Source organism: Mirounga angustirostris, unplaced genomic scaffold (assembly GCF_029215605.1).
Source record: "Mirounga angustirostris isolate CCGP_5_RB_7025 unplaced genomic scaffold, mMirAng1.0.hap1 SCAF_8, whole genome shotgun sequence".
In the NCBI taxonomy this organism is placed as follows: domain Eukaryota; kingdom Metazoa; phylum Chordata; class Mammalia; order Carnivora; family Phocidae; genus Mirounga; species Mirounga angustirostris.
In genome coordinates this window covers 31,316,610-31,338,527 of record NW_026991716.1, presented here as the reverse complement: position 1 = coordinate 31,338,527, position 21,918 = coordinate 31,316,610, and the positions used below count along the sequence as shown (strand labels likewise).

The 21,918-nt window shown below is 39.9% G+C and overlaps 1 protein-coding gene across 6 annotated transcripts in view; it reads left to right on the top strand.

Annotated features, from left to right (window-relative positions):
* The first annotated feature begins 383 nt into the window (after positions 1 to 383).
* Positions 384 to 21,918, top strand: part of ILRUN (inflammation and lipid regulator with UBA-like and NBR1-like domains) — a 91,926-nt gene continuing 70,391 nt past the window's right edge. For 3 of the 6 annotated variants that reach the window (XM_045866736.3, XM_045866735.3, XM_054505822.2), the window contains exon 1: positions 388 to 750. In XM_045866736.3, the coding sequence (XP_045722692.1) occupies positions 593 to 750 (158 nt within the window). In that variant the 5' untranslated portion in view covers positions 388 to 592. Of the gene's footprint in view, positions 751 to 21,918 lie in introns of all 6 variants that reach the window. The other 3 variants (XM_054505823.2, XM_045866734.3, XM_054505824.2) reach the window with 3 other exon arrangements.

Sequence of the window (21,918 nt, the reverse complement as noted above, 5' to 3'; positions counted from 1 at the left end):
TGCCCTAGTCTCTTCTCTCAGACTTGATTTCTCACCTGCAAAATGAAGGTGCCGTAGACCGAGATCCCGGAGCTTCTCCCAAGACCCGGGCTTTAACTCCTCCCCTTGAGAGTGGGGGCGGGGCGAGGAGAAGGTCAGGCCAGGAGTCACCCCAACCACCCGGCCGTCCCTTTCCTCCTTCCCACTACCCGCCCCCTCGCTCCACCGCGGTGAGGTCACGCGGGGGACGTCACGGGGTTGTGACGCCACTGAGGGGCGGGGCTCCCGGAGAGGAAGGGGCGGGGCAAGGCGGGCGGCGCCTGCGCAGTGGGCGCGGCGCGGGAGGAGGCGGAGGCGGCGGAGAAGCGAGAGGCGGCGGCGGCGGAGGCGGCGGCGCTGGGGGGGGGTGGGAGGGGGGGGGAGCGAGAGAGTGAGTGAGTGGCTGAGTGAGTTTATCCCTATGAGGCGGTGAGAGGCCCGGGGCCTACCTCAAAGGAGCGGGGTCGCGGCGCCAGCTAGCAGCGGGCCCCCTCCCGGTCCCCGGGCCCGGCGGCGCGGCGGCGGCGGCGGCTCGGTTTTGAGGAGGCGGGGAAGCGGGCGTCCGGCCCAAGCCATGGAGGGCATGGACGTGGACCTGGACCCCGAGCTGATGCAGAAGTTCAGCTGCTTGGGCACCACCGACAAGGACGTGCTCATCTCCGAGTTCCAGCGGCTGCTCGGCTTCCAGCTCAACCCGGCCGGCTGCGCCTTCTTCCTGGACATGACCAACTGGTGAGCCGGCCCCGCCGCGCCAGCACTGGGGCCCACGGGGAAGGGAAGGGACACCCGAGCCCGGCGGCAGGGCGGGCCGGGCGGGCACTGAGGGGCACCCCCTTCCCGGGGCGTGGAGGGCGCGTGGGGGAGCCTCAGGGACATGGGAGAAATTTGGGGGCTGAGCAAGGCTAGAGAGGACGTACGAGGGGAGTGGGGGGCCACGGAGTGCAGGAGGGGAGGAAGGGAGATTGGGGAGGGGCTCCTGAGGTTCTGCAGAGAATTAGGGGCCGAGAAACGTGGGAAGAGGGGAAAGACTTGAGTATCGAGGCATAGGGGTAGACCTGGGAGCAAGAGGGCTGTGGTGTTGGTTAAGAGTAAACAGCACAGGAAATCTGAATTTGGGGAGTGGGGAAAAAAGCTTGGGGTATGGAGTTGGGGTTGAGGAAGACAGGGATGAGGGGGAACTCTGGGAGAGAATTAGGTCTTGTGGAAGAACCTGGGGCACGGGAGAGACTTGGGAGTTAGGAGCTGAGAACAGATTGTGTGTGTGTGTGTGTTTCGAGGACAGATAGGTGTGTGTGTGTGTGTGTTTCGAGGACAGATAGGTGTGTGTGTGTGTGTGTTTTGAGGACAGATAGGGAAAAAGGAAAAAAATACGATGGGGGAGGACAAGTGAGTACCGTAAGAGAGATGACTTTCCTGAGAGTTGTGCCAGGGAGGAGTGGGATCTACTAGTAGATCTCCTAACGGAGGACCGAGAGTGCTAGACCTGGGGCAGGGTCTGGAAAATCCTTAGGAAAAGTGAAGGGAAGGAGATTATCTTGGAGGACGGAACTTTTGGAGGGGCTTGGAGCCCTGGACTCCAGAATGCCAGAATGGAGAGGAGCTTATCTGAAATAAAGCTCTGTTTGGGATGTTTGGGAAAATGGAGAACTTGGCTTAGTCTGGGAACCAAGTTTTTTGGCTTGGAGTCTCCTTGTAGAATTGGGGCAGAAGACCATGGCACTTGGACTAAAGGAGTGTTTCTTGGCTTTGGATGTAGCACTTGCTATTTTTGATAAGCAGGGCTTGTTCTCTGAGGAGGGGCTGTTGAGTTCACTTAGGGTGAGTGATAAACTAGAGACCATTAGACTTCCTTTGAAAGGATTTCAGGTGAAACAACTCATTTTTCTTTGGTCAGAAAGCCAGGGGATGAGTGCCCTTTGCTCTCTGTGTTTGGGCATTCAGTCCCCTGACATGTGGAATCTTGTTTCTCTTGGCATCGCTTATACAACCAGCTTCCCCTTTATTCCACGTCCACTGAATGCCTCAGGCAATGCCAGAAAAAAGAGGCTGTAAGCCTAGTCTTTATCCCATTCCTCTTCTAGTCCTGTCTGGAATGATGCTCATCTTACTTGTAGCTGTGGTCACACCAAAGGTGAGATGTGAAATTTTTTTTGTAGCGTCATTGGTAGGTCCATTATTTTATCTTTAAACTTGATTGTTATAGCAAGAGTGGGATTGAATTTCTAGATGTTTAGAAAACTTTTTGAGGCATTCAATGCAGGAGATAGTCTTTATAGTTGAAGAAGCATTTGTGATCCCCACTTCTATCTTTTATGCCTGGGATTATCTAAGAGAGGGACTACAGCCTACAGTAGTTTTCTGAACACCAACCTATGGTGTTTAAATAGTCCTTGGTAGGGGTTACTGAAAATACTGAGAACAGGTATTATGCTAGTGAAATTTAGAAGTAAAGCTGTATCTTGACGAGGGTTCTCTTGCCTGCCTACTTCCTACCCCCAGCTCTTTTTCTTCCTTGTTTACACTAGTTCAGCATAGGAAACTTGGCATATTGTTGCTGCCAGTTTGGTAGGGGAGGATCATTATTTCTCCCCACCCCCTTGTGAGTCGTACCATTTAAACCCTGCCCCTATAAGTTTTTAGTTCTTTAGAGTCAGTATTTATTAGTATAATTATTATGGCTACAAAACCAGTGTAATGAATTTTATATGTTTGAGGTGTGTGTGTTTAACATCTGAGATTGTTTGTTTTTAGGTGTTGTGAAAGGTGAGGCCCAGTGTGGATAAGAAAAAAAAAACTTAAAAATTATAGTTGCATTAGAAAAATTTTATTTGAATTTCTTAATAAAAAATTATTAAGCTCAAAGGCACAGAGCACGTATTCTAATGAGATAGCATCTCTGTATGAAACAAAGTGTGATACATTTCTAAGCAAAGCAGTAAGCCATTAAAAGATGGGTTCAGGTTTTAAAGCAGTTAGAAGTTAGTAGCTTCTTAGGAATCGAGGCAATTAAGTGATAACTCAGCTTTGAGCCATATTACCTTATTTTTTGGCTGTAGAAGTCATATTCTTTGTTTTTGATTATAAAATGAAGAATTACTTGTGAACTGAAGGGAGTGAGGCTTGGTATTCTTTTCTTTCTAATGAAAGCAGTTAGCTCCAGTATTATATTTTGATTCCTATTTTGACCTGGCTAAATTTGTCATATTAGATTTTTATTTTATTTTATTTTATTTTATTTTATTTATTTATTTTTTTAAAGATTTTATTTATTTGACAGAGAGAGATACAGCGAGAGAGGGAACACAAGCAGCGGGAGTGGGAGAGGGAGAAGCAGGCTTCCCACTGAGCAGGGAGCCCTATGCGGGGCTCGATCCCCGGACCCTGGGATCATGACCCGAGCCGAAGGCAGACGCTTAACGACTGAGCCACCCAGGCGCCCCTAGATTTTTATTTTAAATAAATCATCATAATTAATAGCCATAGAAGTATATTTTTAGACTGTAATACAGCTCTTTCTGTGGCTTAGCCAAAAGTTTTGTGTAAAACAATCACATATTTGCTAACCCACCTCAAAGAAATATATCCTTTTGATAAAGACTTTTTTCTCTGAATTATCAGTCGAACGTTATTTGTTCACAAACCTTCAACAAATCGTACCACTCACACAAACACAGTAATTAGTGTTAATTTCCCTTTGTCCACCTAACATAAAAGTGGAGTAACTGATATCTTGGTACTGAGAATTTCATTCTACCTAAAAGCAAGTTTAGCACTTTAGTAACTTGAAAGGGTATTTGATAATTGTCAAGAATCTTAAAATTCTGATAACCTCTGCCTGAAAAGGTGGTTTTATGAATTGAATTTTCTGTAACATGTTTTATAAATAAATTCTGCATCTAAGAAAAAAAAGCTAGTTAAAATAAATACAGTCATGTATACATACTTGGTCAAAACATTTGTGTGTTAAGAGATATATAGTCTAGAAATGTATGTTTTCAAGTGTTATTTAATGTCCAATTTTGCACACTGTTGAGATAGATCCTAAGACAGGTTGGCAAAATCTCAAATGGCTGTGATTAACCTGTTGAATTTGAGATGATTAACTTTACTGTAACTTCATAAGTGCCTGCTGTGGGTTTTAATAAATAACCACCATTCAGTTGTTTGATAACTGTTAGAAAATAATATGGTAGATTAAAAATCATCATTTTAAAATGAAAGCCATAAGTTTTCTAAAATGAAACTTGAGTTGGAAAGACTATGCTTTTGTTTTCAAAAGTAAGTATTTTTTGTTGTCAGTAACAAATAACTTTTTTTTTTTTAAGATTTTATTTATTTATTTGACACAGAGAGAGACAGTGAGAGAGGGAACACAAGCAGGGGGAGTGGGAGAGGGAGAAGCAGGCCTCACGCCGAGCAGGGAGCCTGATGCGGGGCTCGATCCCAGCACCCTGGGATCATGACCTGAGCTGAAGTCAGACGCTTAATGACTGAGCCACCCAGGCTCCCCGGTAACAAATAACTTCTTAAGCCGTTGAAGAACTGACTAAATTGGATGTTTTGGCTTTGTAAATTACCTACCCTATAAAGGATTTTTTTTCCCCTAGTCTTTAGTTCATTGTGCATTATGTAGATATTTCTATTTGTTTAATTTGGGATGAAGTATGTTTCAGTTTAAGTGTTTTTGTAGTGTTTATACCTGAGCTGGCAGCCATGCTGCTGGAGATTGATGGAACTGCCTCTTAACAAAAGTAGTCAATTTTCAGTTCCTAAGTGAGTACATAAAGTGAATAAATGGTGTGGTGAGAAGACCCAGTATCTGAAGCCAACTGAAATGACTTGTGGATTACTATAACTTTCTGTAGGTGGAATGTCTTGCAGAGACACTACTGGGCTGTGAGTATAGAACCTGGAATTCTAAAACTGGAAGCAGGCTTAAGAGATTCTCTAGTTCATTCCAGTTTTTCCTGAAGAATTGCATATAATCCTTCCAAGACAGCTTATTCTTGCATCCCTGAGGGCAGAAATTTGCATGATACCTTATTATAGTGTTTAATTACTTTTCTAGTTAGAATTTTGTCAAAACTAAATCTCTCTTACTGCAATTTAAAACTTTTTCATTGCTTATACCCTCCTTTGAGATGGAGAATATCTAATAAACACCTTCCTTAAGAGGTCAGAAAGTTTCTGTTAATTCAAATCACTGAAGCTTTTTAACCATTTATAATTTAAGCACATTCCATTTAATGATTTCTCATCCTTTAATGTAGCTTAATAGATTTATTTGTTTTAAGGGGAAACCAGCATGATTCAGAGGAGAACTTACATATGATTTTAAAAAAATTTAACATAAAACCATTTTAACCAATTTTAAGTCTACAGTTTAGTGTTAACATAAGATTTTAAGTTCACTTCTGGCCCTCAAAATCATTTGTCTCATGTTTTTAAAGTGAGTTCTTTAGCATTTGTGACAAGAGGCAAATAACACTTTTAGATTTTATTTTATTTTATTTATTTATTTTGTTAAAGTAGGCTCCATGCCCAACATGGGGCTTGAACTCAAGAGAGTTCATGCTGTACCAACTGAGCCAACCAGCTGCCCCTAGATTTTATTTTATTTTTTAATACTTCTAGATTTGTAGAGGACATTAACTTAGGAATTAGTACTGGCCTTCTTTCTTTCTTTTTTTTTTTTTTAAAGATTTTATTTATTTATTTGAGAGAGAGAGACAGAGAGAGGGCATGAGAGGGGGGAGGGTCGGGAGGGTCAGAGGGAGAAGCAGACTCCCTGCTGAGCAGGGAGCCCGATGCGGGACTCAATCCAGGGACTCCAGGATCATGACCTGAGCCGAAGGCAGTCGCTTAACTAACTGAGCCACCCAGGTGCCCGAGTACTGGCCTTATTTCTTGGTACAGGTATAAATACAATAATTTTGACTAGCATATAGCCAGTGTTGACTTCATTTGGATGGTGCTTTGCAGTTGTGGTGTTGCAACATACTAGGTTACCTGCAGGTGTCTTCAGGAAGTAGTGTGTATATTTTGGAACATTACATGTGCCCATGATGGGTGGAACAGATGTTTTCTAGAAAAGTTAACTAGGGAAAAACATTTTTATACAATCATGTCCTTTTGACTTTGTCAACATTATCAGAGGCACCCGACTGGATAAAATAAAGGTATAATTGACACAATGAAGCAAAATCAGAATCTAGATGTGAAAATCAGTTGTATCTCTTATTTTACAGTACCTCTCCTCCCTGATCTTAATCCATTTCTCAGTCACCTGCATGGTAAATGAGTTTCTCATCCATTCTCTGGTTTATATGCATGAGTCTAAGAAAAGTCCCTTTATATCAGATAAACCATGATATTAATACTGGGTTTCTGGAAAATAATGTCTGCCAAGCAACAGTTTTAGGGAGAGGGTAGGGAAGGATTGCATAACACTCAGTGACAGAGTGTTGTGCACTCTATGACTTTTTAAAAAATATTTGATTGATTGATTCAGAGGGCAAGGTAGGGGGAGATGGAGAAGGAGAGGGAGAGCGTGGGGGAAGGAGCAGAGGAAGAGGGAGAGTGAGAATCTCAAGCAGACTCCCTGCTGAGCACACAGATGCTCAACCAACTGAGCCACCCCAGTGCCCCCACACTCTATGACATTTTTAAGAAGGTTGAGAGTTCTTGCTTTAGAGTTCTTTTCCACTTTGTTCTTACGTTTTTTGAGTGGCACATACAAGTTGGGACTCCTGGGTATGATATAAAAAAGTTTACAAATAAGAGCATCTAGATTCATTTTAGTTTTAAAAGGAACACAGTAAAAAGCACATTGTTGTCCTACAGGAAGTCTTTACAAACAGTATTGCTGTGGGACTTGTATTTCTGATCATAGATGAGGTCAAAACTAATCTCTGTTATAGCTAGGGTGGGTGGAGGTGGTTTCTTCACCATCTCTTATCTTCCCACTCCTTCCACACAAAATTTGTGTAGCACGTAACAGCAAAAACTATCAACCAGGCAGTATTTAAATAAATGTATTTTGGATAGATCCTTAGCAGTGTAATACAAAAAGTAGAAGACAGCCACTATTATAATTTGTGCTCTAATAGGAAAAGAACATGTCTGAAATGATCAGAGAAAAGTTTTGGGATAATGAGGAAACATTCATTTATCAATACTAAAATAACTGAATAAAATTTCAGAACAGGTAGGAATGGACTGAATCAAATAGAACCAGTGATTCACAAAGATTGAATGACTGCTATGGGCAACTTGTGTTCTTAGAAGTTTTGAAATAATTAGGGGATTTGAATTGATGGAAAAGCAGTGTATTGTAGGTAAAGGATGTTTCCTGAGTGAAACCAGGAAGGAGCAAGTGGAGCAGAGCCATCTAGGATCTTGGCTTGGCTAGAATGTGACAAATGGAATCAGGAAGCTTATTTTTATTTTTTGTTTGGAATATTGTTGATTTTTTAAAAAATTGAGATGAAATCAACATAACATAGAATTAAACCATGACAAAGTGAACACTTCAATGGCATTTAGTGTATTCACAATGTGATAGCTACCACCTATGTCTAGTGGAAACATTTTCATCACCCCAAAAGGAAACCCTACACCTGTTAAAGCAGTTGCTCATCATTCTTTGGAAACCCAAGCCCTGGCAACGACCCAGGTCCATTTTCTCCCCCTTGCCTTGACAACCACCAATCTGAATTCTTCCCTATGCGTGTACCTATTCTGGGTATTTCATATGAAGGGAGTCATACAGTATTACTCCTTTTGTGTCTAGTGTCTTTCAAGGTTCATCCATGTTGTATAGCATGTATCAGTATTTCATTCCTTTTTATGGCTAAATAATATTTCAGCATATGTTGATGCCACAATTTATCCATTCACCCGTTGATGGACATCCAAGCCATTTCCAACATCTGGCTATTGTGAATAGTGCTGCTATGAAAATGCATGTACATGTATTTGTTTGAGTGCCTGTTTTTACTTCTTTTGGTTATAAACCTAGGAGTTGAATTGCTGGATCTTATGGTATTCTATGTTTAACTTTTTGAGGAAACACCAAACTATTTTCCACAGCAGTTGAATTATTTTATATCCCCCCAGCAATGAACAAAGGTCTGTCCCAATTTCTCTTTCCCTTGCCAACCACTGTTATTTTCCTTCTTTTTAAATTATAGCCATTCTTATGGGTATGAAGTGGTACCTCATTGTGATTTTGATTTGTATTTCTCTAATTACTAATGATATTGAATGTCTTTTAATATGCTTTTTAGCCATTTGTATACTTCCGTGGAGAAGTGTTTATTCAAGTCCTTTGCTTTTTTTAGTTGGATTTTTTCTTATTTTGTTCAGTTGTAAGAGTTCTTTATATATGCTGGATACTAGACCCTTATCAGATACGTGATTTGCAGACATTGTCTCCTATTCTTGTAGATTATTTTTTCATTTTTCTTGATAATGTCCTTCAGTGCACGTTTTTATTTTGATGCGGTCCAGTTTATCTAATTTTTTGTTGTTGCTTGTGCTTTCAGCATTATATCTAATAATCCATTGCTAATCCAAGGTCGTGAAGATTTTTCTATGTTTTCTTCTAAGAGTTTTACAGTTTCACTCCTTATATTTAGGTCACCCACCCATTTTGAGTTAATTTTTGTATAGGGTGTGAGGTAGATGTCCAACTTAATCCTGTGTAGTTTAATTTTGATTATGTCATATGCTCTGGGACTGGCTTCTCATTGACTCTGTATTAAATATATCCTTTACTTATATTTGGCTAAACCTAAAAATTGGGCCAGAAAAGTGTGCAAGGTTTTCTGATGGGGGAAAATATTATGGATGTTCTGTTGGTGCCCAAAACTAAAAAACTAAATGTGTTTTTAAAAGGTCAGTTCATCCTTTTCCCCATCCTACCAGCCAGCTCTTCTTTCTGATCTTTCCCTTTTCTGTTAATAGCTCCATTGGTCTCCCAGATGTTAGGCTTGAACTGAATTCTATCCAATGCCCTCTTGTTCCTGGACATTTCAAATCATTTGCCAAACCCCATTTGTTTCCACTCTACAGTGCACTTCCCAGCTCTTTTTTCCATTCCCCTTGCCACCACCTTAACAGGAATACTCTCCAAATTGGCTTTCCACACCCGGCTCTCTTCCTTCCAATCCATTTTGTGGACATACCACTACCGGATTAATCTAAATCACAGCTTTGATCTGGGCCGTTTTTTTTCCCTTAAAAACCTTTAAACAGTGCCCTTGTTGCACACCAGATAAAGAACAGAGCTTTAGCTTGACATTCAGGGCCCTCCAAAGATTGGTCTTGGTTTATCTGCCTCTACCTTTCTGGCTTCTCTTTTTTTTTTTTAAGATTTTATTTATTTATTTGAGAGAGAGCGAGCGCGCGCGTGCACAGTGCGGGGAGGGACAGAGGGAGCCTGAGAAGCAGACTCCAGGCTGAGCAGGGACCCTATTTGTTCTGTACCTTTTAGAAAATTCCCATGCCTATAGAATTTTGCATGTGCATGTATATGCACATATACTTAGAGAATTTTCTGTGTGCGCATGTGTATATATGTGTGTGTGTGTGTATTTTTTAACAACAGTGGTATTGTAATTTGAATAATTGTTCTTCCTATCCAGTAAAGTGGATACCACAGCCCTTGCACTGAGTTAGCTATCAAGATATTTGGATAGGATGATCAAATAGGTATGTAGTTTTCTAAAAGTGTAGTGGTAGATTTGATCTCTTCAAATACAGTAGGATTCCTTCACTGTATTGAGCAACAGACTCTCATCCATTAACTACATGTAATTATTAAAACTTTGTTTTGCTGTGTTAAGAGCAAAATGTGTTAACTAGTGAGTTCATCTGAATTTGCTTATGAGATATTGTCAGGGAACACATTTTATAAGTTAAACTTTTTAGGGACCCCAAACACATGGAAGAGGTTTAATTCTTATTAAATCACCTTGTGCAGATGAAAACTAATACACTTTTCACTTGTAAGGGTAATTGATTTTGTGAGTGGCTTTCTAATGATTTGTCAAAGTTAATGTATATCTTGGGAGGGGAGCAGTTTATTCCAAATATGGAACTTAGCCCCACTGAAATTACTGTGTACTGGATTTTAAAAGTCTAAAAATGAACAGTTGTGTTTTCTTATGTTTGAGCCTTGACTCTGTGAAGTGTTTCCAAGGGTTCACACTTGAATTATTGTGCTTGAGGTCAGTGATTCACAGCTTACTATGGAGCAACAGCCTACTACTCGATTGATTGAATGATACACAGTGTGCTTCTAAAGTGCTTTCTGGTCAACATTTCTTTTCTTTTTTTCTTTTTTTTTTAAGATTTTATTTATTTGACAGTTGCGGGGGGAGGGGAGCAGCAGGCAGAGAGAGGGAGAAGCAGGCTTCCCGCTGAGCGGGGAGCCCAATGTGGGCCTCGATCTCAGGATCCTGGGCTCATGACCTGAGCTGAAGGCAGACGCTTAACAACTGAGCCACCCATGCGCCCCAGCATTTGTTTTTAATTTTTCTTTTTAAATACTTTGATAATAGGCTTTGGGAGAATAGAAATCACTGGCTGAGGGATGGGGTTTGCATACAACTACAACTGGGAACCAACTGCCTTTAAATTTTTTTAAATTTAAAAATAAAAACTGTTTTATTAGAATATAAAATTTTATTGTGACATAAATCATTACAGATAAGCTAGAAAGTGCCAGTCAGCAAAAAGGAAACAAAAATAAGCCCTACTCACAGGAGCCAGAGATAATTTTAACCTTTTAACGTGTATTTTTCTAATACATACTGTAGTATGTGTGTGTGGGTACCTGTTTGCTTTATGAAAGTGGAATATTTACTGTCTTCCAGGTACTGTTTCAGATGATTATTTACTTTATAATTTAATGTTCACAATAATTTTAGGAAATAAATACTGTTACCTCATTTTACAGAAAAGGAAAAGGCTCGGTAAGGTTAAGTAACTTGCCTAAAGTTACATGGGTAATAAGTGGTAGAAATAGGATTCAGATGTAAGCAGTTTGGGATCAGAGGCTGTGCTCCTGATTGCTGTGTTTTATACACTTTGTGGGTTGCCAGGGCTGCCATAACAAATTACCACAAACTGGATGGCTTAAAACAAAAAATTATTCTTGTACAGTTCTGGAGGCTAGACGTTGAAGTCAAGACATCAGCGGGGGGCGCCTGGGTGGCTCAGATGGTTAAGCGTCTGCCTTCGGCTCAGGTCATGATCCCGGGATCCCGGGATCGAGTCCCGCATCGGGCTCCCTGCTCCTTGGGAGCCTGCTTCTCCCTCTGCCTCTCTCTCTCTCTGTCTGTCATGAATAAATAAAAAAATAAAAAAATCTTAAAAAAAAAAAAAAAGACATCAGCGGGGCTGTGCTCCCTCTGATGGTTTCTAGAGAAGAACCCTCCCTTACCTCTTCTTAGCTTCTGATGGCATTTCTTGGGGTTCCTAGGCTTGTAGTTGTTTCATTCCAACCTCTGCCTCAGTAGTCACATGGCCTTCTTCCTTGTCTGCGTGTCTCCAGATATCCCCCTCCGCAGAAGGACACCAGTCAGTTGGATTTCAGACCCAGCCTAATCTGACCGCTTCTAAACTAGTTGCATCTGCAAAGACTATTTCCAAATAAGATCACTTTCTGAGGTTCTTGGTAGATGTGAATTTTGGCAGATACTCTTCAACCACTATATACACTATTTGTAATCTGCTTTCACTTAAAATCTCTTATGACTATGGTTTTTTTTTTTTTTTTTTTTTTTTTTTAAAGATTTTATTTATTTATTTGAGACAGAGAGAATGAGAGAGACAGAGAGCACATGAGAGGGGGGAGGGTCAGAGGGAGGAGCAGACTCCCTGCAGAGCAGGGAGCCTGATGCGGGACTCGATCCCGGGACTCCAGGATCATGACCTGAGCCGAAGGCAGTCGCTTAACCAACTGAGCCACCCAGGCGCCTGACTATGGTATTTTTAATACGATTCTACATTTTTACTTTTAAGGCTTCATAGTATTCTGTTACATGGATGTAGAATAATTTAATAATCCTTTTTTTGTTGGATATCAGGATTGTTTTTAATTTTTTATCACTATAAACTCAGTATTGAATATCCTTGTGGGTAAATCTTTGCTTGCATCCTTAATTATTTCCTTAGAATTTTTTCCCTAGAATTAGATTGCTGGGCTAAAGATAAACATGGCTTTTAATACTCTTAATATTTAATTGCCAAATTGTCTCTCTCATAAAGGTCAGACTAATTTGTATTTCCACCACTACTGTGTGAATGACTGTTCTTTTAATACCTCATCAATGAAGCATATTACAATCAAAAACATTTTTTTCAGTTTTGTAGATTAAAAAATGTGACTTGTTTTAATTAATATTTTGTCATTTTTAATGTGTACTTTTTTCTTTCTTTTTTTTATTTGTCAGAGAGAGAGCAAGCAGGAGGAGTGGGAGAGGGAGAAGCAGGCTCCCCGCTGAGCAGGGAGCCCGATGCGGGACTTGATCCCAGGACCCTGGGATCATGACCTGAGCCAAAGGCAGAGGCTTAACCCACTGAGCCACCCAGGCGTCCCTCTAATGAGTACTTTTATGTCCAAAATGTCCATTTATATTTCTTTTATGAATTAGCTGAACATGCCCTTTGTCCATTTTTTTTGGTAAGGAAGTGTGCTTTTCTGGAAAGGAAATTTTTCTTCCTGTTAAAGTAGTAATACTGAATACAGAAAACCAGCAAATTCAGAAATGTTGAACAATAAAGAAACAAAGCCACTGGGGTGCCTGGATGGCTCAGTCATTAAGCGTCTGCCTTCAGCTCAGGTCATGATCCCAGGATCCTGGGATCAAGTCCCGCATCGGGCTCCCAGCTCTGCTGGAAGCCTGCTTCTCCCTCACCCATTCCCCTTCTTGTGTTCCCTCTCTCGCTGTGTCTCTCTCTGTCAAATAAATAAATAAAATCTTAAAAAAAAAGAAAGAAAGCCACTTATAATACTACTCAGCTGTCAGTTTGTGTTCGCATATATGCATTTATAGATATATATATGATGTATATTTTAAGTTAAGCCTGGGTGGCTCAGTCGGTTAAGTGTCTGCCTTGGTCTGCCTTCAGCTCAGGTCATGATCTCCAGGTCTCCGTCGAGCCCCACATCAGGCTCTGTGCTCAGTGGGGAGCCTGCTTCTCCCTCTGCCCCTGCCTCTCCCCCTGCTTGTGCTCGCTCTCTCTTTCTCTCTCTCTCAAACGAATAAATAAAATCTTTTAAAAAATATATAACACGTAACTTTACAGCCTGCTTTTTCACTAAGCATAGATATCTTGCCATGTCTGTTTTTCATGGCTGCTAGTATTCCATTACTTACTTTGAAACTTAGTTAAGAAGGCGTTTATTGTTTATGTTGTTGTTTTTTACTATTATAAATATCTGCTTGCTTTCCTAATTATTTTCTCCTCTCTTAATGTTTTAAGAAATTGTGATATGACATCAGAAACTAATGATGTAATGTGTGGTGATTAACATAATAATAAAAAAGGAAATTGTGATATGTATAGCCTATATATTTATTTTGGAGAAATTCTTAGAAGTGGAATTGCCAGGTCAAAGTTATGCCCTTTTGAAGGTTCTTGAACATTGACAGACTGACTGCCTTCATGAAGGATGTAACAATTAATAATCTGAACAGTTAGGCATTAGAAAGCTTGCTTTCTGGGAATGATAATTTTTAATTTTTGCTGGGTAGATTTATTCTGATAGATAAAAGGCATTACATGTTTTAGTTTGCATTTCTTTGATTGCTTGCTGAAATTTTAAGTTTTACGTGTGTGCATTGGCTATTTTTTTAATAGACATTTTTATATTGAAAAGAAAAAGTATAATGAATCCTGTGTACCCATCATCCTGATTTCATAGTCATTAATTTTTTGTCTTTTTTTCACCAGAAGAACAGTATTGTATTTTTTTTTTTTTTTTTTGAGAGAGCACTTAGGTGGGGAGGGGGGGGAGGAGTGTGGAGGGAGAGAGAGAATCTTCAGCAGGCTCCACTCCCAGCGTGGAGGCGGAGGTGAGGCTCGGTCTCACAACCCTGAGATCCTGACCTGAGCAGAAGTCAAGAGTCATTCCCTTAACCAACTGAGCCACCCAGGCGCCCCTCCAGTAAGGTTTATGCCAATTTGTGGTCAGTCCTCTCACCTCCCCAGCACTAGGCAACCACCATTCTGCTTTCTGTCTCTCCCGAACTTGCATTTTCTGGATATTGCATGTAACTGTAAACATTCAGCATGTGGCCTTTGCGGCTGGCTTCTTTTCTTGAGCATAATGTTTTCAAGGTTTAGCTGCGTTGTAGCAGGGATCATTTATGGAAATTCATTCTGTTCTATTTTATTGCTGAATCTTCTACATACATTAAAAAATAATCATTATTATGAAAAACATAATTATTCAAACACTACCAAAGATTTTTCAATGAAAGGTAAGTCTTTTTTTGATTCTAGGTTTTGTGTCTCTTTGTCTGAGATGGTACCTACTATCAGTCTCCTGTGTACCTTCCCAGATGTTGTTCTGCATAGTTTTAAATACCTGTAAATGCCCTTGCTTTTTGGTATCTTTGTCATTTTAAAAATTGGTATGTGTAAGTTATATCTTGCACATGTTTTTTCAGTTTCCTGTTTTTTAACTTCTTAAAATTTTATTTAGATACATAATTATAAAACTAATACGTGTTTCTTGTGAAAAGTTTAGAGAGTACATAAGTCCCTGTGTTTTCCCTCTCTCAACTCATTCTCCAGAAGTGGCCGTTACTCTGTTTTTTCAGAGACACTTGTGTACCTCTGTAGGTCTGTATTTGATCAGAGTGGTCACAGAGTCCATATGTGTGCTAATGAGGAGTTATTGCTATACTTTCCTCCATTCTAAATGCAGATTTAAATCCTTCCAGTGTGGTGGTGAAGAGCAAAAAAGTTCAAAGCTCTTCTGCTACTTACTATTTGTATGACCTTTGGCAAATTATTAACCTTTCTGTGCCTTGGTTTTCTCATATATAAGGGCAATATCTGTTTTTATCTGATGAGTAGATAAATTAATATTGTGTAAAGATTTAGAGCTGTGCCTGGCACATGGTAGTTTCACTCACCCTATCTCCTGTTCTCCCACTTTAATCATTTGTAATTTGGTTAAGTCAGTTTTTAGTGTTTATATTGTTTTAACTGTTTAAATGCTTATTTTTTTTTTAAGATTTTATTTATTTATTTGAGAGAGAGAGAATGAGAGACAGAGAGCACGAGAGGGAAGAGGGTCAGAGGGAGAAGCAGACCCCCTGCTGAGCAGGGAGCCCTATGCAGGACTCGATCCCGGGACTCCAGGATCACGACCTGAGCCGAAGGCAGTCGCTTAACCAACTGAGCCACCCAGGCGCCCTGTTTAAATGCTTATTGACACTTGAGTTATTAGTATATTTAGATTCATTTTCCTTTTCTGTGCAATCTTTTGTTGCCCCAAGGGCAATAATTGTGTTAACTTTTGGTTTGCTCAGTCTTAGATATTTTTTCCCTAAGTTACCCTCAAAGTCCTTACCAACTGTGAATCCCTTCTTGGTAAGTTCACACAGTGTTGTATCCGTTTTACCTTTTTGAAGAAGTTTCTTGCACAGCATTTGACTTCCTCTGATCTGGACTGGTTGGGCTCTGGGTTTGCTGCACAGCTCTTACCACCCCGGGGACCCTGGGGATTTCTTTCACACTCCTACTCCCCAGCCTTTGTTGGAAACCTTGTTTCCTGGACCCCATTTTTTTTAACTTCCTGAGAGTGCAGAGGAGATAAAACTTGAGACTTTTTGTATTCTGAAACTATATTTTACTCTGCTGCTTCATTGATACCCCGGTTTTGGTTAGGTAGCAATTTTAAGGTTGGAAATATTTTTCTTGGAATTTTGAAGGCACTGCTCCTTAGTCTTCTTTTTCTCAGTAGAAACATTGTTCTGATTGTTTGTTCTTTGTATGAATCCCGTCTTTTCCCTCTTTGGAAGCTTTTGGTAACTTTGCTGTGTCCTTGGTGTCCTGAATTTTGATGGTGACACATTTCAGTATGTATTTTCTTACCTTGTGCTCAGCTTTGGGGAGCTCTTTCTGTCTGGAAACTGCCCTCTTGTTCTTGGGAGATTTCTTGGAGTTAATGCTTTGATTGCCTCCCCTTCATTGTGTTATCTTTTCTTAGATCTCCTATTTTTTTAGGTATTGGACCTTCTGGTCTGGTCCTCTTTTCTTTTTTCAGCTTTTGACAATTTTTTTTGCTCTGCTTTCTGGGAGATCTCAGTGTTGTTTTCTTCAAGTTTCCATTTCTGTCTGCTTGCCTATAGTCTTTTTCTTTCATATTCGACACTTTACCTTAAGTATTTGGTTGTTCTTGGCTGTCTACTCCTTTTTAAAAGTAGGACACAGAAAGTGGATTGGAAGCTGTGGACCTGACTAGTTTTTGTTAAGTGAGAGCTTAAAAAAGCCCCACCCGTTTCCTCCAGGGTGAGGCATTCACCAGGCTTCCTATGCAGTTTAGACAGTTCTAACTAGTTGGGTTTAGGCGAATGCATAATCTGTCCTGTTTTTATCCGTTCTTCACCTTCACTTGTAGGGTACCCAGTGCTGTTAATCCCTGAACCTTTTGGGAATCCTCATTTTCAGTCAAGTTGCTTCTCTGCTTTTCCCCACTGCCGGCTGAGGAGGATTCATCTTTCTCAGGTTGGCTCAGTCATTTACCACTTGTCTGTTTACCTTCCAGGGCCCCAAATGTTGCTTCCTCACTTGCTCACTTTGTCCTTGTGAGTTTATGACTTCTTCCCCCCATTTGTCTTAGTTTGTTCAGGCTGTTATAACAACACCATACACTGTGTGGTTTATAAACACCAGAAATTTATTTCTCACAAGATCTAGAGGCTGGGAAGTCCCAGATCAGGGTGCCAGCAGATTTGATGTCTAGTGAGGGCCTGATCCTGGTTCATAGATGGCTGACTTCTCATTGAAACCCCGCATGGTGGAACGGGAGAGGGATCTCTCTAATCCCGTTGGTGAGGGTTCTACCCTTATGACCTAATCACCTCCAAAGTCTCCACCTCCTAATACCATCACATTGGGGGTTAGATTTCAACATGTGAATTTTGGGAGGCACAAACATTCTTTCAATCTGGAGCATCATACCTGTATTTTAGGAGGGTTTGGGGGGAGACCTGAGGTTAGTGCATGCATTTTTTAATTGGAAGCTGAAAGGAAGCATTGGATTTGCATCTAAAATTTTTTATTTTGCCTTTTCATTCTTACTATGATTTATGGGATTGTTTGGATATGTTATAAAATTTCAGCACGCCAGTTGATCAAGTTGTGATGTTATATATGGATAGCTTTCCTTTGCTGAAATGGAACTGTTTTACCTGAAGGATGAAGAACAAATTATTAATGGTTATTTTTGCCTATGAGAGTATAGTTGTTTTTTATTTTCTTTTTTATACTTTAATTTTTAATCTTTCCTCTTCACTGTAATTCCTAAATTTTCTACAGTAAACATGTATTGCTAGAGTAATTAGGAAAAAATAACACCTAAGTTGAGAAAAATTGTAATCAAATCCTTGGATAAAAATTGGCCCTAGATTCCAGCGTGCTGTGCTCTTCTTTTATTTAATGCTAAATATTTCACAGTTGTGTTACACATGTCCTTTACCTCCTTTAGGTAATCTGCAGTTACATACACTAAATTTGGGGGGGGGGTGTATTTTGTAGAGTTCATTCTGATCTGTATCCCCCAACTTTTTATTTTGAAGAATTGTAAAACTATAGAAGAGTTGAAAGACTAGCACAATGAATACCTATATAATTGCCATTTTACCACATTTGCTTTATTTTTAACCACCTTTACTGAAGCATAATTTACATGTTATAAATTAACCCATTTAAAATGGATAATTGATATTTATTTATTTAAAAGATTTTATTCATTTTTCAACAGAGGGAGAGAGACAGCAAGAGAGGGAACACAAGCAGGGGGAGTGGGAGAGGGAGAAGCAGGCTCCCCACTGAGCAGGGAGCCCGATGTGGGACTCGATCCCAGGACCCTGGGATCATGACCTGAGCCGAAGGCAGACGCTTAACAACTGAGCCACCCAGGCGCCCTAAAATGGATAATTGATTTTTAGTAAGAATTGAGCAACCATCACTATAATCCAGTTGTATAATATTTTCATCACTCCAGTAAGATTTCTTCTGTTTACTGGTGTTTTTGTTTTTTTTTTTAAGATTTTATTTTAAAGTAATCTCTACACCCAACATGGGATTCGAACCCACAACCCAGAGATCAAGAGTCATGAGCTCCACCAACTGAGCCAGCCAGGTGCCCCTGCCTGTTTATGCTAATCCTCATTACTATCCCCCAATCTCAGGCAGCCACTGATCTTTTTTCTGTCTCTAAGTAGTTGTTTTTCTCCACTTTTTATATCAACGGAATCATATAATATGTGGTCTTTTTTTTTTTTTTAAGATTTTATTTATTTATTTATTTGAGAGAGAGAATGAGAGAGAGAGAGCATGAGACGGGGGAGGGTCAGAGGGAGAAGCAGACTCCCCGCTGAGCAGGGAGCCCGATGCGGGACTCGATCCCAGGACTCCAGGATCATGACCTGAGCCGAAGGCAGTCGCTTAACCAGCTGAGCCACCCAGGCGCCCCAATATGTGGTCTTTTGTATCTGGCTTTTATTACTTAGCATGTTTGTGAGGCATCTGTTTATGTATCAGTATTTCCTTCATTTTTGTTGCTGAGGGTTATTCCATTGTATAGATATGTAGCATTTTGTTTATCCATTTACCAGTTGATGAACATTTGGATTGTTTCTACTTTTTGGCTACTATGAATAAAATTGTGTGAACATTCTCTAGGAAGACTGTGTGTGAATGTGTGGTTCACACACATTCTCAAATTTCTTTTGAGTAGATACTTAGGAATGGATTGCTATTTTGTATTTAACTTTTTATGAAACTGCCATACTTTTTTCTAAAGTAACTACCATTTACATTCCCATCAGCAAAATAGGAGAATTCTCTGTATGGATTTATAATTTTTTTTTTCTTGAACCATTTGAGATAAAATGCAGACAGCATGACATTTTACCCCTTGGCCCTTCAGCAAGTATCTCCTAAGAATAATGGCATCATCCTACATTACTGCAATATTATTGTCACTCTCTAGGAATTTAGTACGGAAACAATAGTATTATCCAATATATATTCCATATCTAGATTTTCCTATTTGTTCCCCAAATGCTCTTTATAATGTGGGGTTTTTTTGTTGTGTGTGTGTGTGGTTTTTTTTTTTTAATCCAGGATCTTCTCAGACATCTCATTATATTTGGTTGTCATGTCTCTTTACTTGCTTTCAATCTAGAACAAGTTTCTCTCACTGTTGTCATTTGGATGTTTTATGACATTGACATTTTTTAAGAGTCCAGCACATTTGTCCTCTAGAGTGTCCTGTCTTGTTGATTAGTCTGATTGCTTCCTCACAATTAGATTCAGGTCAAACATTTTTGTTGTTGTTGTTAGAAATAATACGTGGATGATTGTGTGTCTTCTGTTGTATCACATCCAGAGGCATATGCTGTTAGTTTGTCCCATTATTATGCTATATTTGAGTATTTGTTTATGATAGTGTCTACCTCTTTTTTTTCTTTGTAATTAATACGTAATCTGTGAGAGACTGAGAATATCCTTTCCCTCAGCAATCTTTTGCCAACTGTGTTAGTATCCATTGATGATCCTTGCCCTGAGTTGTTTATTGCCTGAGTGGGTTGCAAAAAGGTAATTTTCTAATTCTTTTGTTCCTTCATTTATTAGTTGGCAAGTCTTTTGTAAAGATGTTGCTGTGATTTTTAAGTGGAACTTAACAAATTGGAGTCATGAAGGACTTCATGCTGAATGAAGAAAATTTTTGGTTATTTTTTAGTATATCTTTTTTTTTTTTTTAAAGATTTTATTTATTTATTTGAGAGAGAGAGTGAGAGAGAGAAAGAGCACAAGAGGGGGGAGGAGGAGAGGGAGAAGCAGACTCCCTGCTGAGCAGGGAGCCCGATGCGGGACTCGATCCCAGGACTCCAGGATCATGACCTGAGCCGAAGGCAGTCGCTTAACCAACTGAGCCACCCAGGCGCCCTAGTATATCTTAATAGTGTGGAAAAAGTGTACTTGCTTTACCCTCAATCACAGAAGATCTAAAGAAAAGGTGCTGGAGAGAGAGATCTCCTTGACTTTTGTGAAGCCAGAAATACAAGAAATTCCATCATTGTGTTTCCATTATTTTGGTGTGTTTGCTTGCTTTTCTGTCTTTGAGAGACCACACTTTATTAGAAAGAATCAGAAAAAGCTACAGAAAAATTTTTCCCTGGGTTTTTATTAGTTTTTCTTTGTAAACCAAATTGGATAGATTTTTTTTCCTGGTTTTTTTATTTTATTTTTTTATGGTTTTGGGATTTTTTTTTTTTTTTTGTAGTAATCTAACTGGTGGCAAGTATGCAGTGTCATGTAAGTAGCTTTTTTTTTTTTTATGATTTTATTTATTTATCCGAGAGAGAGACAGAGATCACAAGCAGGGGGCAGGGGTAGAGGGAGAAGCAGACTCCCCACTGAGCAGGGAGCCCCATGTGGGACTCTATCTTAGGGTCCTGGGATCCTGACCCGAGCCAGAGGCAGATGCTTAACCGACTGAGCCACCCAGGTGCCCAAAGTAGCTATTTCAAAAAATCCTTTTCTTTCGTAATGTACCAGAAATGCCATAGTTGGATGAGCTGTCTAGGCCTGACTACTTGTCATCTGTAGCTAGTTGCCCAGAACATGAAAACATTAACAGAGTATGTGAGATTGTTTTCAAGTGTCATAGGACTTTTAAAGGAAATTGTCTTTAAATGTTGTCTTCCTGGGCGCCTGGGTGGCTCAGTTGGTTAAGTGACTGCCTTCGGCTCAGGTCATGATCCTGGAGTCCCTGGATCGAGTCCCGCATCGGGCTCCCTGCTCGGCAGGGAGTCTGCTTCTCCCTCTCCCACTCCCCGTTTGTGTTCCCTCTCTCGCTGTGTCTTTCTCTGTCAAATAAATAAATAAAATCTTAAAAAAAAATAAAAAATAAAAAAAAATGTTGTCTTCCTTGTTTGTTCTCAGTGATTAGTTACTGAAAAATGGCAACAATCTCGGACATATTTATACTGTCATTTATTATTGTGTAAAAGAAAAAGGGGCTTGGTCTTCTCAGGTTTGTGAGTTATCATAAAATCTGCCTTTATCACATTTCTCTGAGTTCCATCTAAATTTAGTCTCCTAGCTGTAAGTATGTATTAAGTAAGCTTTTTAAAGGTATCTATCTCATATGTACCAGAGAGTAGTCAAGTATAGCCATAGAGTATTTGGAGATGGGTTGACTGAAGAATGAGTAGAGTTGGCATTGATGCCATTTAGCATTATTTGGTGGTGATAACATTGCACTGGCTTTGTTTATCATATTACATAGAACTTAGTCAAGGTTTGTTTACCTTTTCGTTCTTACGGGAGAAAATAAGATTGATAACATAGGGCTTTAGATTCTCTCTTAGATGTGTACCCTAGTAAGTATTTCTGGAGATGAGGTATACTGAGGTCGACTTTTGTATTCTCTCCAAAGATGGTATGGTCAGCATTGTTCTTTAGGGAAGATGAAACTGAAGAGCTTTGAAGCTGGCCCCGGTAGTGTGCCTTCAAGAAATTTCCAAGGCAAGAGCATTTTAACCAATGGTGTATATAAAAGGTGTGTGGTACTTCTTTTCAAAGTCCATGCATTTTCCTCTGTATGTGGAAAAACAGCCAGATTGGAGAATGGAGAATGGA